Source organism: Podarcis tiliguerta (genome assembly GCF_965153285.1).
Source record: "Podarcis tiliguerta genome assembly, chromosome: 8".
NCBI lineage: Eukaryota > Metazoa > Chordata > Lepidosauria > Squamata > Lacertidae > Podarcis > Podarcis tiliguerta.
Genome location: NC_139541.1, coordinates 3169639 through 3187510, shown reverse-complemented (window position 1 = coordinate 3187510; position 17872 = coordinate 3169639). Strand labels below are relative to the sequence as shown.

At 48.7% G+C, this 17872-nt stretch overlaps 1 protein-coding gene across 3 annotated transcripts in view; it reads left to right on the top strand.

The window, feature by feature from the left end:
* Positions 1–5790, top strand: part of ADD2 (adducin 2) — a 63991-nt gene extending 58201 nt beyond the window's left edge. For 2 of the 3 annotated variants that reach the window (XM_083453924.1, XM_083453926.1), the window contains one exon: positions 4355–5790. In XM_083453924.1, the coding sequence (XP_083310050.1) occupies positions 4355–4659 (305 nt within the window). In that variant the 3' untranslated portion in view covers positions 4660–5790. Of the gene's footprint in view, positions 1–458; positions 550–4354 lie in introns of those variants that run through there. The other variant, XM_083453925.1, reaches the window with a different exon arrangement.
* The last annotated feature ends 12082 nt before the right edge of the window (positions 5791–17872 follow it).

Here is a 17872-nt window from a genome sequence, read left to right as displayed (position 1 = left end):
GGTCCACCCCCTGGTGCCTGGTGCCTGATAACAAGATGTGCAGCAGCTAGCTAATTCTAGCAGCTACTGGCAGAGGGAGAATGAAGGCCTGCCTTCCCTCCTGGCCCTGCTCTGGTGGACCCTCCTTCCTTGGGTGGCCACCTGCCAGGGACTCTTTCGCTATAATTCCTGCATGGCAGGGGGTTGGACTAGATGACCCCTGGGGAACCTTCCACTCTACAATTCTGTGATGCGATGAAATCTTACCCTCCCCAGGATGTGATGCCCCGCCCTATTCAAGGGTGTAGTGGAAGTGTGGCTCTGATCCAAGAGGGGCATGCTTTCTTGTGGCTATGGGGGGGTGTGTGGTGTTGTTGCTTCCCCCCTCCCCTGCATTGTCTCATTTGTGCCTCGTTGTGTTTGGTGTGCTTGTCTCCACACTGTCTCCTTTCTCTTTCCATGTGTTGCTCTCATCAAAGGAGTTCCCTCTGATTCTGAATACTTGTCACTTTAGTAAGTATAGAGAGGCTGTTTTCTCAATTTTCAGCTGCTCCCCGGGGGAGGGACAGGGTCCTCAATCTAGCTTCCATTTCAGCATCTCAGGGCTGAAGAGTTTGGATTTGATATCCCACCTTTCACTCCCCTTCAGGAGTCTCAAAGCGGCTAACATTCTCCTTTCCCTTCCTCCCCCCCAACAAACACTCTGTGAGGTGAGTGGGGCTGAGAGACTTCAGAGAAGTGTGACTGGCCCAAGGTCACCCAGCAGCTGCAGGTGGAGGAGCGGAGATGCGAACCCGGTTCCCCAGATTACGAGTCCACTGCTCTCAACCACTACACCACACTGGCTGAGCAACCCTTTCATTTTTGGAGCTGCAAACGTGTGCAAAACATGGACTCAGTTGCATGATGCTAAGACGGCCCACAGGGCAGTGGCAGGCCATCTGCTTTGCAAGCAGAGTTTCAGGATCCGTCCCCAAAAGCTCCAGTTAAACAGGGTCTTGGCTAAGCATGGTTAGGAAAAGCCTCCGCCAGAATCTCTGTCTAGAGAGGGGCAGCCAAACTGCTGGCTGGGGTTCCCTTTAAATTTCTTTTAACTCATTTCAAAACAGCTGCTCTGGTTGCCAGTTCGTTCCTGGACCCCATTTAAGCTGCTTACATTAGTGTTTAAAGCCCTAAATGTCTCAGACCCCAAATAACTGAAAGACAACTTCCTTCTCTACAGTCCCCCTTGGGTGCTATGATAGGCAGAGGGGGGCCTCCTGGTAGCTTGTCTGCCCTCGGAGGCTTGGTGGCCCAGGAGGAGAGGGCTTTCTTTGTGGTGGCCCCCAGAGGTGTGTCTGGCACTATCATTTAACAGTTGCCCGAGAATGTTGAAGATGCACCTCTTTATTCTGGCTTCTGACACTTGAGGTGTAAGTTTTTAGGACCCACCATTGCTTTGTGATTGTAAGTTGTTTGGAACAGTTTTTAATATTAAGGTTTCAGTATTGTAACCCACCCTGGGACCTTAGAGTGAGCAATGGGTAAATAATAATAATAGCAATAATATAGCAGGGATGGGGGACCTGTGGCAACCATCGTTGTAGTTTGGCCTCTTTTATTGCATCCTGATGAATGTGACGGGAGGATTTGAATTGCCTCTTGAGCAGCCTCTCTGAATTGCCCCCGGCTCCGTTTCTGATTCCACTCAGGGGAAGGGAAGGAGGCTTTAATAGAGGACTGCAGGCTACATTTGTACTGGGGAGATGTACAGTGGTGCCTCGCAAGATGAAATTAATTCGTTCTGCGAGTTTTTTCGTTCTGCGAGTTTTTTCGTCTTGCGAAGCACCAATGTGCATTGACGGTTTCCCGTAGGAATGCATTGGCGGTTTAAAAAAAAAAGGCGCAAGACGTTTCGTCCTGCAAAGCAAGCCCATAGGGAAATCCGTCTTGCGAAGCAACTCAGAAAACGAAAAACTCTTTCGTCTTGCGAGTTTTTCGTCTTCCGAGGCATTTGTCTTGCGGGGCACCACTGTAATAAATTTGTACTGAACAGAACTGAATGTTGGACTTTGTTGCAGCTCTCATCATTGTTAAGACTTTTCCTTATGGGTTGATGGAGCAGGCCCACCCTGGAGCAGTATAGAAACCTCTCTATGGTTGGGGGGGGGGGCTTCCCTACATCATATGCGGTCTGCTGATTAGCAAAGTTTTCTTTGCAATACATTGTATTTTTGTGGCATATTGCAAAAATATTTAGTGTAACATGTAGTACAGAATATGTACAAGAACTGGTGTAGCATAAGAGATCCAGGAACAGACCAGGAAGCCCCTTCTTCTCCACCCCCATCGTTCAGCCCGGACACTGAGGTTCAGCGCCAAGGGCCTTCTGGCGGTTCCCTCACTGTGAGAAGCGAAGTTACAGGGAACCAGGCACAGGGCCTTCTCAGTAGTGGTGCCCACCCTGTGGAACGCCCTCCCATCAGATGTCAAAGAAATAAACAACTATATGGCAGCCCTGTTTAGGGAAGTTTGTAATGACTGATGTATTTTTAATCTTTTGCTGGAAGCTGCCCAGGGTGGCTGGGAAAACCCAGCCAGATGGGCAGGGTAGAAGTATTAGTATTAGTATTAGTAGTATTATATTCAAATCTCACATGCGCTGGGAACTTTCTAGGTTCCTTTAGTGCTTGCCACCATCCCTAAGCCTGAACCCCATGCCATCTGCAATATACCTAACCCCTACCTGTGGGGTTGTTGTAAGGGTTATAGATAATGTACACCTATAGATTGCACTTGGAACACTTTCAAGCTCTGTTTAACACCTATATGCTATTAAACATCTGTAGGAAAGAACTAGAGGGCTTAATCTGAAGAGGCTGTATGGGCTGCACGAAGGCCAATAAGCTGAGGAAGGATCTTGGTAAGGTGGAAGCTGTGTGGGTAAGGGTTCCTGGATCTGAGAAATCCCTAGATGGCCTGTTCCGAACCAGGCAGCCTTCCCCCGAAAGGAACAGATGTGCAGCTTGGACCGCAGCTCACTGGGCAAGCAGAAGACCCCAGGTTCAGTCCTCAATGGCAGCTCCTGATAGGGCTGGGAGAGACTCCTGCTTGAAATCCTGGACAGCTGCTGCTAGCCAGTGCAGGCAACAGTGAGCTTGATGGGCCAGCAGTTTGACTCAGTATAAGGCACGTTCCTGTCTTCCTCTGTTCCTAGATTCCAAACTGTCGACAGAGACTCACGTGGCCTCCGCGGCTAGGAGTCCCTACGCCCAGCCCTAGCAGGCCCTCCTACCGCCCTGTGGAGACTAGCCTACCCATGCCGCTTGGATTACTGCTGTGCGCTCCCTTGAAAAGTGGGGCAGAATCCTGCTGCGTGTACAGTAGGGTCTTACCACACTGATCATGAAAGCATTGCAGTGTCTGCAGCAGGACCAGTTCAAGATGGCGGCACTTGGACCCAGCTGCTTGAAGAAGCGCCTCTTCTCTCTGCAGCCCCGGCCAGCCCCAGGCTTTTGCAGTCTGCAGGAGAGGCTCTTCTCAGTGGCAGCACTCCAAGTCTGGAACTCCCCATCCCAATGTTCATTCAGGCATCCGCTCAGGCAGGCCTTTGGAGCAGGCACCATTTGGATAAGGACATGATGGTTCTTGCTGTACAAAGTATTTCAATAGTTATTTATGTGCTCATTACATTTATAGCCCACCTTTTCTTCCAAGCAGCTCAAGGTGGTGTGTGTGGTTCTCCATCTCCCTGTTTCATACTCACAACAACCCTGTGGGGTAGGTTAGGCTGAGGGGGTAGTGATTGGCCCAAGGTCGTGCCCAGTGAGCTTCATGGCTGAGCTGGGATTCGAACCCGGTTCTCCCAGGTCAGATTCCAACACTAACCATTGCACCACCGCTGCCTCTCCAAAGGAAAGGCAGTCATTATGCATTGTAGTTCTAACTTTTGCTAATGTTACAGTTTTATTGTTAGCCATTCTTAACAATAAAAAAGTTATTTATTTATTTTAATACAGTAGTAGTAGTAGTAGTAATTAATAATAATAATTGCATTTTGGTAAGGAAGTAATATTAGTTACTGGCATTTGTTTTCTTGAATGCACCTTATTTATTCTCTCCATCCCCTCACTCCCAATCGTATTGTCACCCACCTGTTCTAGCCCTTTATTGTTTCACACACACCCCTGTGCCCCTTTCTGCAGAACAACCCTGTGAGGTAGATCAGGATGAGAGACAGGCACTGGCCCCAAGGTCACCCATGAGTCTCCTGGCTGAGCAGGTCTCTCCCGTCTATGTCTTGCACTTGAGCTACTTGTTTTGCATCACTCCTGGTGCAATCCAAAGATGACGCCGGTTGAATCTTCAGCTCTCATTTCTTGTTTCTTTTGGAAAGGTGGGAAGAAGGCGGACGGTGGCCAGGAGCCTGCCGAAGCTGACCAGAAGGCGGACGACCCAGGCACGGTGGTGGTGAACGGCAAGGACGATGATCAAAACATAGAGGACCTGCTCAGCAAAGGAATGAGCCAGATGACCACCAACGCAGACACCGACGCCCCTAAGGACAAAACAGAGACGGTCACCAGTGGACCTGTGTCACCCGAGGGCTCCCCATCCAAGTCTCCTTCAAAGAAGAAAAAGAAATTCCGGGCCCCGTCCTTTCTGAAAAAGAGCAAAAAGAAAGAGAAGACAGAGTCTTGAGGTCCTCTCCTGGATGCTTCTCCCTGCTCTTCTTCCTCCTCCTCCTCCTCTTCTTCTTCCTCCTCCTTTCTCCTCCTTTTCTTCTTCCTCTTGCCTTCCGCTACTCCCTCTGCTCTTGCCACCACAGGGAAAACTCCTCCTTACAGTGGCATCTCTTTGGACGGCGAAAAAGAGAGGCTGAGGACCCCGGAATGTTTTCCCCCCATGGGATTTGCTTGGGAAGGTGAGGAAATGCTTTCTGAGGATTTGTGAGACAACCCTCCTCCCAGCCACGAATCCAAGGATATAACCAAGATAGTCTGTCCTTTTAAATGCTCCCTTTGGGGCGGAGAGGTGCTTGTCACTCAATGCCAGCCACTTCACAGCGCAAACGTCCCAAGCCACGTCAGGCCCATGCGTGGAAGTTTCCCATGGACTGCTTTCTAGTGCACAGCGGGTCACTTTCAGAAATAATGGTGTGCACTGGGGAGAGTGCTGATCCCTTGCTGAAGCAGGGAACCTGCGGAACGGGAGGTGGGACTGGTTTTTTGGTTGCTTGATCCTATTGCCGCTATTAATCTCTGACGGAAATTGCTCTGGACTTTGAAGCAGACAAGCTGTTTCGGCTGCCGAGAAGCCCTTGGAGAAGGGTGTGGGATTTCTTGGGCAAGGATCTGACCCAGGAGCCAGCTGAGCACCAGGGACCTCCTTTCCGTACGAACGAGTGACACTAAATGCCTTTGGGGAAGGTGGGCGTTTTAATATAAGGACTTGCTCCCCCTGCACCAGCGGATTGCCCTGCAGGTGGAACAAGGTTGGGCAGGTACCATTAGGCTGGCAAAGGGGAAGAGAACAGAGCTGACCCCTGGGGCACAATCCACCAAGAAGCTCTTCCTCATTGGAAGTCGCTGTGAGGTGTACAAGAGGATGGTGAGTCTCTTGCACATCTCATATTCTTTTTGATGGGGCTTGTGCAGGAGAACTTCTCAATGTACTGGGGGTACCCTGTGGATTTTCTGCCCCAGGCTTCAAAATGAGCAGGGGGCTGGTCCCCGGTTCACAATCCAGGCTAACAAATGGAATCATTTCCCTTGTTTTGAGGACTGTCTACTGGTTCTGGATTGAAACCCGCTTAGATTTATGGGCTGCATTATCCCCCGTGCTTTGCATGCACATGATCCTGGGATCAATTTGAGGTGTCTCGGGTGAGAAAAGGACACCAGGTCACAGGACCAAAGGAGGTCTCTCACCTGATGAAGCCTCTGAGATCTGTTGCCAGTTGGAGTGGCTGAAGCTTGGCGAGGTGGATCAGGGACCTGGCTTGATCTAAGGGAGCTTCTTGTCCTCAGATGGTCAGCTGTGGCCACCCAGCAGCTCCATCAGATCTAGAGAGGCCTCTCTGTTGCAGCAGCTGGTAAAATGCTGATGCCCTAGAGGGAAATAAATCAGATTCCCCCAAGTTCCACCTGCACTACATTAAGGAAAATATGTATTATGATAACTCCATTTCAGCCACGTAAGTGCTAGTTTGGTTGTCTGGACTATCAAGACAGCCACAAACACTGCCGATAATGTCACTTGTGTAATCACAACGGATAATACGATGGAAAGCTTACAAAAATACTATTTTCTCACTTACTGCACTATTAAGGGATTTTATCACGCTTGAGGTGTTTTCACAAGTGATTGTAAAATTTGCTGCAGCTGTAAATTGCTTTTGAGAGCCACTTGGATGGGGGTGCAGGTTCTGCACAGAAATGGCCTGCCTCTGCTCTCTCTACTGCATTCACATTTAGAAGTGATCTGAGCATCACTCGCGATGCTTGGCTGGGACACAGATACAGATTTCCAACGGAAGTTAATTAGAGCTGTTAGTGTTTTCCTTTGTTTGGCCTGATCCGGGGGGGGGGGCAGTGGCTGGGGACCCACCAAAGAGGTCTGCTGCAATCTTTGTTCCTCCCAGGCAGGGTTGGGGACAGCCAGGTGTAGTCTGGCTACAGTTTCCATCATTCCTGCCCATTAGCCATGCTGGTTGGGGCTGATGGGAGTTGTGGTCCAAGACATCTGGATGCTCATGGCAGTTTCACCTCATCTGGCAGTTTCACCTCATCTGAAAATGAAGCTGCTGCTTCTGCTGGAGTGACCAGGACTGAGAAAAGTGGGGGGCTGAGCCGTGTTTAACACTTTCCCTGCCAGTTCCCTGTTCCAATCCGAGCCTCCACTCTGGTAGTTGAACATTGTTCTTTGCTCTGCATTTTGAGACTCAGCAAGAAGAAGAAACATTTGCGGGGTGATTTAAGAAAGGTGAAAACGTTAGGTGGATATGTGAAGCCACTTCTCTTATTGCCCCACCAGAAGTAGGTTTTTCTAAAGTTAAGAAAAGAACAGTTAGGATTAGGTTACACACAAGTGTGATCCTTCACTAGCGCTGGGGCCAAACTAAGCACGACACCATTGCACAATTAGCAAAAGTGTGAATGGTGGGGTTATTTTGTGGGTGGGGTTTTTTCTGTGGGTGTTGCTGGGGTGCTGTGGGTGGGGGGAACAATCCAGATCAGGATTCTTGGGGGTGTTGCAGGAGACTTTAACACTTCAACCCCTGCTATTTCCCGCTCCAGAACAAATTTGTGTGTTCTAGCACTAGAGATGGGGGAAGAAATATGATTCACTTTGCATTGAAAGGCAACACTGCCAATTCACACTTCCCAAAACAATATACAAATTGAAGAACAACTATCCTCCAAATTTTGCATTGCAGTTTTCTTAGAAAGTGGTGTGTACAGTAATGCATCTACAGAGGTAAAGATGTGCATACTGTACCTATGCATAGACTAGTAAAAATAATATACAAATATGTGTTGTGTTTGAAGAAAATATGCTTTGCTAAAATTTGTTATTAGGCAAAATGGCATACAGAAATGTGCGTGTTAGAGGAAATTCGCACTAAAATGCTAATGAATTTCCAGCAGGACTTAAAAAATACATTGCAAACTGATGTGGAAATGTGAAGAACTGGATTTAAGATTGGAATAACAGAGAGAAACTGAAATTGACAAGAGTCCCCTATGCATTACCTCTGCCACTGGCCAGTTAGGGAGACTTAAGCAATGGCCTTTTGCTCTCGTGTGAACATGCCCATGCAAAGAATCACAAGGGTAATGCAAATCTATTTGGGCACAATCTACCTGCATGTTCTCCTGCACAAGACACACTGAAATGGGCGAGAGCTGCTCACATGGAGTAGATCAGGTCTCTGTGTCACAATACCCAGAAAGCAATACCTTCATAAAGGAACCACCTCCTATCTGAGCCAGAGAAGTTGCTTCTTTTATCCCATTTGTTAGAAAGTGGGGAGTGTGTGTCCACACAGGGAGCTCCGCTGGTGCATACAAGTACATTTTGAGAGTAAAATAACCAACCCCATTTCCATAGTTGTCAACCTTCCCTTTTTATGCGGAAAATTCCCTTATTCCAGCGCCGCTTCCCGCTGCTATCCCGGATTATTAGATATCCCGTAGACTGTTCCCGGGACAGGTGAGGCTGCTGATCCCTTATTTTCAAATCTGAAAGTTGACAGCTATGCATTTCTTCTTTTAAACTCACTGAAGGAGAGATTTCACTCTTCTTGTACCTCAAAAATTATACTGGTGCTTTGCATAGAGAAATTCATTTCTCTTGTAATAAGGACCAAATCCTCCCCTTTTCCTCAACAGACGAAAGGGAATGAATATTTTAGAACTCAGTCATTTTTATAAAGAATAAGTGACTGGAGATGTCCTGCTGTTTTGAAACTACTACAACAAAAGGCTTCTCTGGTTCTGGTGCTTCCACAGACCAGCTAATAACATCAAACAATGTTCATTATACACAAACGTTGCTTAAATGGTAGGTTGAATGGGCGGTTTATGCAGGAGATCCCTTTGGGAAGGGTTGGGGCCATGTCTCCTCCTTCCTGGCAAGCCCTCCAATTTCTGGGCAACTCACTGGTCCTGCCTGCTGCAGCCTCGATTTCATTTGCCAGGTGTGCATGTCAAAATCATGAAAACGGAAGGTGGCGGAATTACCTGATTGGCCTGAGCTGATAAGTTTGCTATAGCCATTCAATGCAAACAAATGCAAAGTGTGGGGAGGAGCCGCAGCTTAGTGGCCAAACATCTGCCTTGCAAGCAGAAGATCCCAGGTTCAATCCCTGGCATCTTCAGGACTGGGAGAAAGTTCTGCCTGAAACCCTAGAGAGCAGCTGCCAATCAGTGTAGACAATATTGAGCTATATGGAATCTGTATAGGGCAGCTTCCTATGTAAGCCACAACCAATGCTCTCATATATATCACTCAATGTAATCTTGAATTTATTCATTGCTATATTTGTATCCCAGACCTTTAAACCTCACTGAGAATCTTCCTTCTCCCAGCACTGAAATGGCACCTCCAAAGACCAAGTCGCCAGCTCAGGCAGTGAGTCTGCTCGATTTCACCCAGGGGGTTGGAACAGATGACCTATTGGGTCCCTTCCAATTCTACAATTCTATGATTCCAGGCAGTGCAATTTTTCTAGAAAAGGAGGTGCTGGAAGCAATGGTGCCCACCTGAGAGGTGCCAGAACTGAGTTCTGGTGAGTTCCAGCTGGGGGGGAGCCCTGATTCTAGGTGTGTAGTCAGAATCAGGCGGACTGAGGCCACGCAATGCAAACCAAGGTCCACATTCTCTCCAGGAAAGGCAGTTGCTGTGAAACAGAGCAGATCTGGTCAGGAAAATAATATTTAGGAGCAGAAGCAGACCACCATATAAGCGCTACACTTTACAAGTTTCCACATGATGTGTGAGGAAGGGGTGGTGGCGACACTGTGTTTGCAGAATGTTGTCAGTGGAGATGTGGGCAGCGTATCATTGCTGAGAGGGGCTCAGGGGCTCATGAATGCTAAGGAAAGATGCTTGGGGGCTCATATTTTCCCAGAGAGATTCAGTTGGGGGTCATGCCAGCTACCCTGGAAGGAAACTGCTCTTTTGATTCCAAAGGGCAAAACAACTCTGTTGGCAAGGACACAAAGAATCCTGTTGCTCTCTAAGGACTGCTACATTTGCTGCGCCAACAGCTTTCATTGGGACAGAGCCCACTTCGTCAGATGCCTGACACACTCCCTTCAGTATACAGAGGCATGGGCAGAGGAAAGAAAAGCAAGGCTTGCCAAGCACATGGGGAACCATTGCTAAGTGGGGAGGTCATGGCATTCTGCGGTTGCTGCCAGAGGAACTTTCTCTTTTGTTCCCCTCTTCCCCAAGTCTTTAAAGGGGTATAGGGAGAAAAGGGTGGAGCTTTATTTCCCTGCTGTTGAGTACGTGGAGGTAGGCTGGTTAAAGAGAGGGGCTGAGCAGAGGCAGGGCTTCAAGGAGACCACAGGAAGGCTAGAAAATAACTGCTGAAGCCTTGCAGAGGACACAGTGAGGCCAGAAAGGGTGGCTCATTACTCTGGCCAGGTCTCACGAGTTATTCAGCATTCCCCAGCTGGGAATGCTCCAAATGTTTTGGACTACAGTTCCCAGTCAGAACAAGTGTGCTGGCTGGAGCTGGTGGGAGTTGCGGTCTAAAATATCTGGAGACGTTTGAGTGAGCACCCCTCACAGCCAACTGGGATAGTTCAGCTGGTAGAACATGAGACTCTTAAGCTCAGGGCTGTGGCTTCAAGCCCCACACTGGGCAAAAGATTCCTGCATTGCAGGGGGTCGGACTAGAGGACCTTCGTGATCTCTTCCAACTCTACAAATCTATGATTTTGTGAACTGGAGGCTATTGTATCTGGAAAGCAAGAACCACTTGAAAGCCCAGTTTGCCAGCACATTTGGAAGCAGGCTCAGCCCATCCATCCTACAGCATTACCTTTATTCTTGTGAAGGGAATGCCCTGGATGCATTCGGGGTTTGCCCTGGGTACATTCCTGATGAAATGTGCCCCCATTTATTTGAGCATAGCAAGCTCTGAGTAATCAAAGATTATCAAGTCCCAATTCTTATTTTTTAAAATAATATTTAGAAGAGAAGTTAGCGGAGAACAGACTCCCACTCTCACTCTATAATTACACAATATTCACTTCGTTAATTATTCATTTCTAACTGTGCATCTGATCACAAGAGCACTTGTTCCATGTAAGCAGCAAGGCATAAGCAAATGCTGAATTATTATGAAGCAATCCTGTCATCATCACCATCCTTATGCAGCTGATCTGTGGGCATTCACTCCCTGAGGAGGAAAAGTGGTTTTCCTAGGGTGTAAAAGTAGCAGTTTTGTGATGGGTCGTATCTTTTCCCGCCCCTGCCCGGGTTTACAATGGAAGATTGGGAGACAATGGATATATTATGAGGGGTGCAGCTAGGCAGCTTTTGAAAGAACGGTATTTTGGCTCCTTCTTCCACTCCACCAAAGTTACTAGGAGAGCCTATTAATTGCCTTCTTTCAGCCTAGCCATAGTTACTGATTGCAGGGGCTGGACTAGAGGACCCTTACAGGCCCCTCCAACCTTTATGATTCTACGTGGGGGTCAACTTGTAGCCTGTTCCCAGAGAGGGGCTGCACCTCCCAGGCCTTCATTCCCCTCTAGATTTCAACCAGCAATCAACAACTCCTGAACTTGGTGCAGAGGTGGAAGAGTCAAGAAGGTGAGGCCAACTCTGTTGAGCTGCAAGACCTGCCCGCGGAGGAGGGAGTCTTTGAGGTGAGCCGCTCACCGGTTACTAAGGTCAGAAGCTAGCCCTGATTTGTCCCCCGTCAGCAGCCAGTGCATCCAGTTTAGGGATGGTGTATGCATGCTACTCTCATCTGCCCACCACACCCAGGATTCCTAGGATGCCAATACCACATTTCACAGCTGGAAAGTGTGGCTGCAAAATATACATAGCAGAATTTGGTCCCACGGCCATCTCAGGAGAGTTACACGTAGCGAGACTGAGTGTGTGGATATAGCACCGGTTTCGTGGAAGAGCAAGGGAAAGGAGCCAAGGCAGCAATAGGCGCCTCCCAATCGGTAAAGCCACAATTCCCACTCTGGGACTCCACAGTAACTCCTTGGGATTTTGCCCACTGCCACACACTGACATTAACAGCAGCCCTGATCACGGCTGGCCCAGGTCCTTGTCGATTGGCAGGGCAGGGGTCCACCAAGCCCAGCCCCAGTGCAATCCCCAACTCCCCTCCACACATAAAGATCTCCAAGCTGCCTCTCTCCCCACCAAAAAGGGATTGGGGCCAGGCCTGGCCCAGATTAGCCAGAAGCAGAGGTCACAATAACGCTCTGTGTTATCAGTCGGGCTGCAAAAACTTCAGTGTCTGTGTCTGACAATCGTTGCTTCAAAGTGCTATTTAATGTTGCCCTCTGTAAATAAAGCCCCCGTGTTTGGCCTTTGACTAATATTGTGAAGTCTGCCTTTGAGGTTCTGATGTAAATAATCTTTCTCTGGCAACTTAAGACTCTTCTCTTTATGCGTTATGACACAAAAGCCTCTACTTTTCTTTCTTTCTTTTCTGTACTTGCCACAACCATTGGGGCAGCTCAGACTGGCAATTTGGTTTGTTTTTCCTTTGCAATTTTATATCTTCCTTTTTGTATTGTACTTTGGTTTTTAAACCTTTGAATACTTGCTGTCTTCAAGAGAGTTTGACGAGTCAGCAGCTGACCCCTTCCCAACGGTGCCGCCTTCTGCTAATGCTGCATGTTCCTCCGTACAAATGATGGTAGATGCTCTTCTTCTTGACCTAATGGATAGTGCGGTATGAAAGCGACTGAGCTGAGTCAGGCGAGAGGCCTGGGCTGTCATTGGGTTGCCAAGCAAGATATGACTGCTAAATATCTGCATCTGAAACTCCTTAAACAGCTTTTGTCTCCTTTGATTGCTCTTAAAAATACACAAAAAAGCAAAAAACAGCAAATGCAAATAAACTTTCACCTGAACACTGAAAGCATTTTTGGAAATCTGTTTTTACTATGAACCAGCACATGTTATTGTTGTAAACAAAAATTGCCCTTTTTCCCTTATGGGGTATCCAAGAGCCCATATAGAGTCCTTACATAGGTTCCCTATTGGTAGGAGGAAATAACAGAGGGCTGTTGTGAGTTGTGTTGGGAGGAAGCGCCATGGAATGAACAAGGGAGGGAAGAAAGGCTCTGGGCAGTTTCCATGCCAACCAGGGATGCCAGGGGAGCTTCTCTTCCAGGTCGGGCTTGGTGCGGCTGGAGCTGCTGAGGCTGCGCAGGGCCTTCTCCTCCCTCCCCTTCCTCCTCCCTCCCGCATCAGCCTCGGACCACCTGCACCTGCACACCTGGGAGGGAAAATAGCCTTTTGCCTCTTCTCGCCACCCGTAGCTCAGAAGCCTTTTGGGAAACGCAGTCCTCCCTGTCATTCATTTCCGTTCTCTGGGGGGAAGAATAGAGGGCAGGCACTACGAGTCCCAGAAGGCAGTGGGCGAGCCGGCTCCAACCCCTCTTTCCTTTCTCCCCCGCGCGCCCGCTCCGAGGCCTCCCCATTGGCCGGCTCTTCCGACTCGGTATCTGGGCCAAGCCCGGGTCCTGTCAGCCAATGGGAGGCGAGAGTCGGGCGCGGGGGGCGTGGCAGGGCGGGGGGCCGTTGGCCGTTGCTTCGAGATCTCGGCTGTTGCCCCCGAGCCCGGGACCCGCGAAGCAGAGCCAGAGCCTCCTCGCCGCTCCCTCAGGGCTGGGGGGGGGGGGGGGAGACGGGTATTGCATGGCCCTGGAGGGGTCCTATGTATGATATTGGATGTCTCCATAGCCTCTCCCTTTCACCAGGGACCCCCGAGCCCGTCACCCCGCGAAGCAGAGCCTCTTTCGGCCCCAGAATGAGGCGTCCCACTCGCAACAGGAAAGACTGACGGTCCCTGCCCCCAAATGGTCCTCCTTCTGTATGGAGCTGGAAAGGGAGGCTCCGACCTCCAGGCTCCCAGAGGCCAAGTGAGGAGGTTCTGGGAGGCCTTGGGTTGCAGTTCTACAAAAGAAGGCCGCCCTGCACTGGTTAGAGCGTGGTGCTGATAATGCCAAGGTTGCAGGTTTGATCTTCGTAACGACCACCTGCATTTCAGGGGGTTGGTCAATAGGACCCCTAGGATCCCTTCTAATTCTGCAGTTCTATGATTCTAACATCTCTAAGGGGGGCTTAGAGACAGAGCCCGGTGGGCTAGGGACAAAGGTGAAAGCTGTTTCCTAGTTCTCCCTAAGCGGCCTTCGATACCATCAACCATGACATCCTTCTGGGCCGTCTAGAAGAGCTGGGGGCACTTTTATTCAGTGGTTCCGCTCCTTCCTCCGGGGCCACGTCCAGAAAGTGGCGTTGGGGGATGAGTGTTCAGACTCCTGGGCCCTCACTTGTGGGGTGCCTCAGAGTTCCGTCCTCTCCCCCATGCTTTTCAACATCTATTTGAAGCCGCTGAGAGATCATCAGGGGGTTTGGGCTGGGTGTTCATCAGTATGCAGGTGATACTGAGTTCTAAGGTAAAGGTAAAGGGACCCCTGACTGTTAGGTCCACTCATGGCCGACTCTGGGGTTGCGGCGCTCATCTCACTTTACTGGCCGAGGGATCCGGTGTACAGCTTCCAAGTCATGTGACCAGCATGACTAAGCCACTTCTGGCGAATCAGAGCAGCACACGGAAAAGGCGTTTACCTTCCCACCAGAGCAGTACCTATTTATCTACTTGTACTTTGAGGTGCTATCGAACTGCTAGGTTGGCAGGAGCTGGGACCAAGCAAGGGAAGCTCACCCCGTCATGGGGATTCAAACTGCTGACCGTCTGAATGGCAAGCCCTAGGCTCTGTGGTTAGACCACAGTTCTTTTTTAAATCAGAACCAGGGCAGTGAAGGTCTTGTGCAAGTGTCTGGAGGCAATTGGAGGATGGATGGCTGCTAACAGATTGAGGTTGAATCCTGACTAGACATAAGTACTGTACTTGGGGGACAGGGGGCGGGCTGGTGTGGAGGACTCCCTGATCCTGAATGGGCTAACTGTGCCCCTGAAGGACCAGGTGCGCAGCCTGGGAGTCATTTTGGACTCACAGCTGTCCATGGAGGCGCAGGTCAATTCCGTGTCCAGGGCAGCTGTCTACCAGCTCCATCTGGTACGCAGGCTGAGACCCTACCTGCCCGCAGACTGTCTCGCCAGAGTGGTGCATGCTCTGGTTATCTCCTGCTTCTACTACTGCAATGCACTCTACGTGGGGCTACCTTTGAAGGTGACTCAGAAACTGCAATTAATCCAGAATGCGGCAGCTAGACTGGTGACTGGGAGTGGCCGTCGAGACCACATAACACCGGTCTTGAAAGACCTACGTTTCCGAGCACAATTTAAAGTGTTGGTGCTGACCTTTAAAGCCCTAAACGGCCTCAGCCCTGTATACCTGAAGGAGCGTCTCCACCCTCATTGTTCAGCCTAGACACTAAGGTCCAACACCAGGGGCCTTCTGGCGATTCCCTCGCTGTGAGAAGTGAGGTTACAGGGAACCAGGTAGAGGGCCTTCTCAGTTGTGGCACCCGTCCTGTGGAACGCCCTCCCATCAGATGTCAAGGCAATAAGCAGCTTCCTTACTTAAACAAGGCATCTGAAGGCAGCCGTGTTTAGGGACGTTTTTAATGTTTAATGCTGTACAGTGGTACCTTAGGTTGCAGGTGCTTCAGGTTACGCATTTTCGGGTCGCGCACCACACCGAACCCGGAACTGCTGGAACGGGTTACTTCCGGGTTTCAGCACTCGCGCATGCGAAGTGCTAAATTGCGCTTTGCGCATGCACAGAAGAGCAGAGTTGCGACCTGCGCATGCACATACGCGGTGCTGGAGGTTGCGAATATGCCTCCTGCACGGATCACGTTCGCAAAACAAGGTTCCACTGTATTATGTTTTTAATATTTGGTTGGGAGCCGCCCAGAGTGGCTGGGGGAACCTAGCCAGATGGGTGGGGTATAAATAATAATAAATAATAATAATAATAATTGCTATGAAACTCACATGAAATAAATACATTCTTATCTGGTGCTGACCTTTACACGATGTAAGATAAAAGACTTATGGGAAATGATTTATAATGAATTAAAGAAAATGTTTAAAAATACATTTGTTAAAAAACCAGAAGCCTGCCTTTTAGGTTTAATACGGGTAGTGCCAAGAGAAAAGACTTTTTATGTATGCAATGGCGGTGGCAAGAATGTTATTAACCCAAAGATTGAAAGAAGCATTACCAACAAAGGAAGAATGGCAGACAAAATTAATGGACTATGCAGAAATGGCGAAACTGACGGGGAAGATCAGAAACCAAGATGACCAAATATTTGTAGAGTGTGGAGTAAATTTGTAGTTTATTTAAAAAACACAATTTAAACAGTTAAAATCATTGGCAGCATTATGACATTTATAATGTGATTGTGATAAATTAGGAATACATAATAGTTGGTAAAAGTGTAAGATGCAAAAAATTAATTTTTAAAATTTAAGAACCCATGGGAGGGAGGGAAGTCAGAAGGTTCAGAGTACCTTGTTATTGGATATATGTGTGAGAGATAAGATGTATAAAATTGGAAACTAATAAAAAATCATTAAAAAATATGTGTGTTGGTGCTGACCTTTAAAGCCCTAAACAGCCTCCGCCCAGTATGCCTGAAGAAGCATCTCCACCCCCATCATTCAGCCCAGACACTGAGGTCCAGCTCTGAGGGCTTCCTGGCAGTTCCCTCACTGCGAGAAGCGAAGTTATAGGGAACAAGGCTGAGGGCCTTCTTGGTAGTGGCACCCGCCCTATGGAACGCCCTACCATCAGATGTCAAGGAAACAAGCAACTATCTGACTTTTAGAAGGCACTGAAGGCAGCCCTGTTTAGGGAAGTTTTAAATGTCTGATGTTTTATTATAATTTTAATTTCACTCATTAATACTCAGTGGATTTTCCATGGTCAACATTTGGTGTTTGGAATCCATTATTATTGGAAATTGGACTTGGTCATATTAAAGTGGGGTTTTTTTTGCGGGGGGTGTTGTATGTTCACTAGGCATTCAGACACCTCTTTATTGTCAACAAATTTTCCATGGTGGTTTCTGACTAGGCAGAAACCAGATCCCTTTTGAGTTCCCCTTGGCAAGGCCTGCATCATACGAGGCCGGTGTAACATGGAGCAGGGACTTCTGGGTGGCTGCCCCTGTTCTGTTCTGCATTGCTAGGGGTTGGCCTTGTATGATGCAGGACTTGCCAAGGGAACCCGAAAGGGATCTGGTTTCTGCCTAGTCAGAAACCACCATGGAAAGTTTGCCAATATCTAAAGGTGTCCAAACGCTTAGTGAACATACAACACACACACACCCACACACCCAGCTTTCATATGAATGAGGAACTAGTGGCAACCAAGTCCAGTTTCCAATAATAATGTGGTGGAGGCAGGGATGGTGTCTCCAGTTCCCTGACATGCTGTGTGCTTCCCCACAATAGGAGGTTATCAAAGAGGAGCCGCTGGCATCGCTCTCAGTCTTACACCAAGCGATGGAAACCATAATCCACATGACGTAAGTACGGGGAGGTACTTCTAGTCTCCCTACAGCTTGTCACTGCCCCACCTATTCCTGGCACCTCCCTTGCCATACCCTGAAATTGTACCCATTCACCAGGCACTATTTCAGTCCTCTGCATCTCAGCGAGTAGGGGAAAAAAGAGAGGGGCAGCGCTTCCCCCAAAGCTGTAGTTTGTTAAGGGTGCTAATAGTTGATGGGAGACTCCACCCCCACCCCCTAATTCTCCTCCCAGAGCTCCTGGGAAAGGAGGATTGTCTGCTAAACCAATCCTGGGACTTAGCTACATTAGTCAAATTATGACGTTTTAAATGCATTTTAACCCTGTGGCACCAGAATGTGTTGCAGAGCTGAAATCGCAACTCGGTGATATACGTTATATGTAGGGCTGTCTCTGAAAACAGTCCAGACATTTCAGTTAGTGCAGAATTTGGCAGCAAGGTTGCTCAAGACGGTTTGAACATCTTACACTGATCCTGGCCTGACTGCACCAGCTGCCAATTAGTTTCTGGATCCAAGAGGAAGCCTCAGGTCCAGTTGCCTGAACTGGTGCAGCGCCAGCCCACCAGGGTTCAGCCAGGGACCAGCAGGGTAGATGATACAAATATTACAGACGTAAGCTCCGAGATTCAAAGAGCAAAGAGAGTTAACAAATATCTGAACTTGTTTCTGAGGTATTTGCTTCGCATCT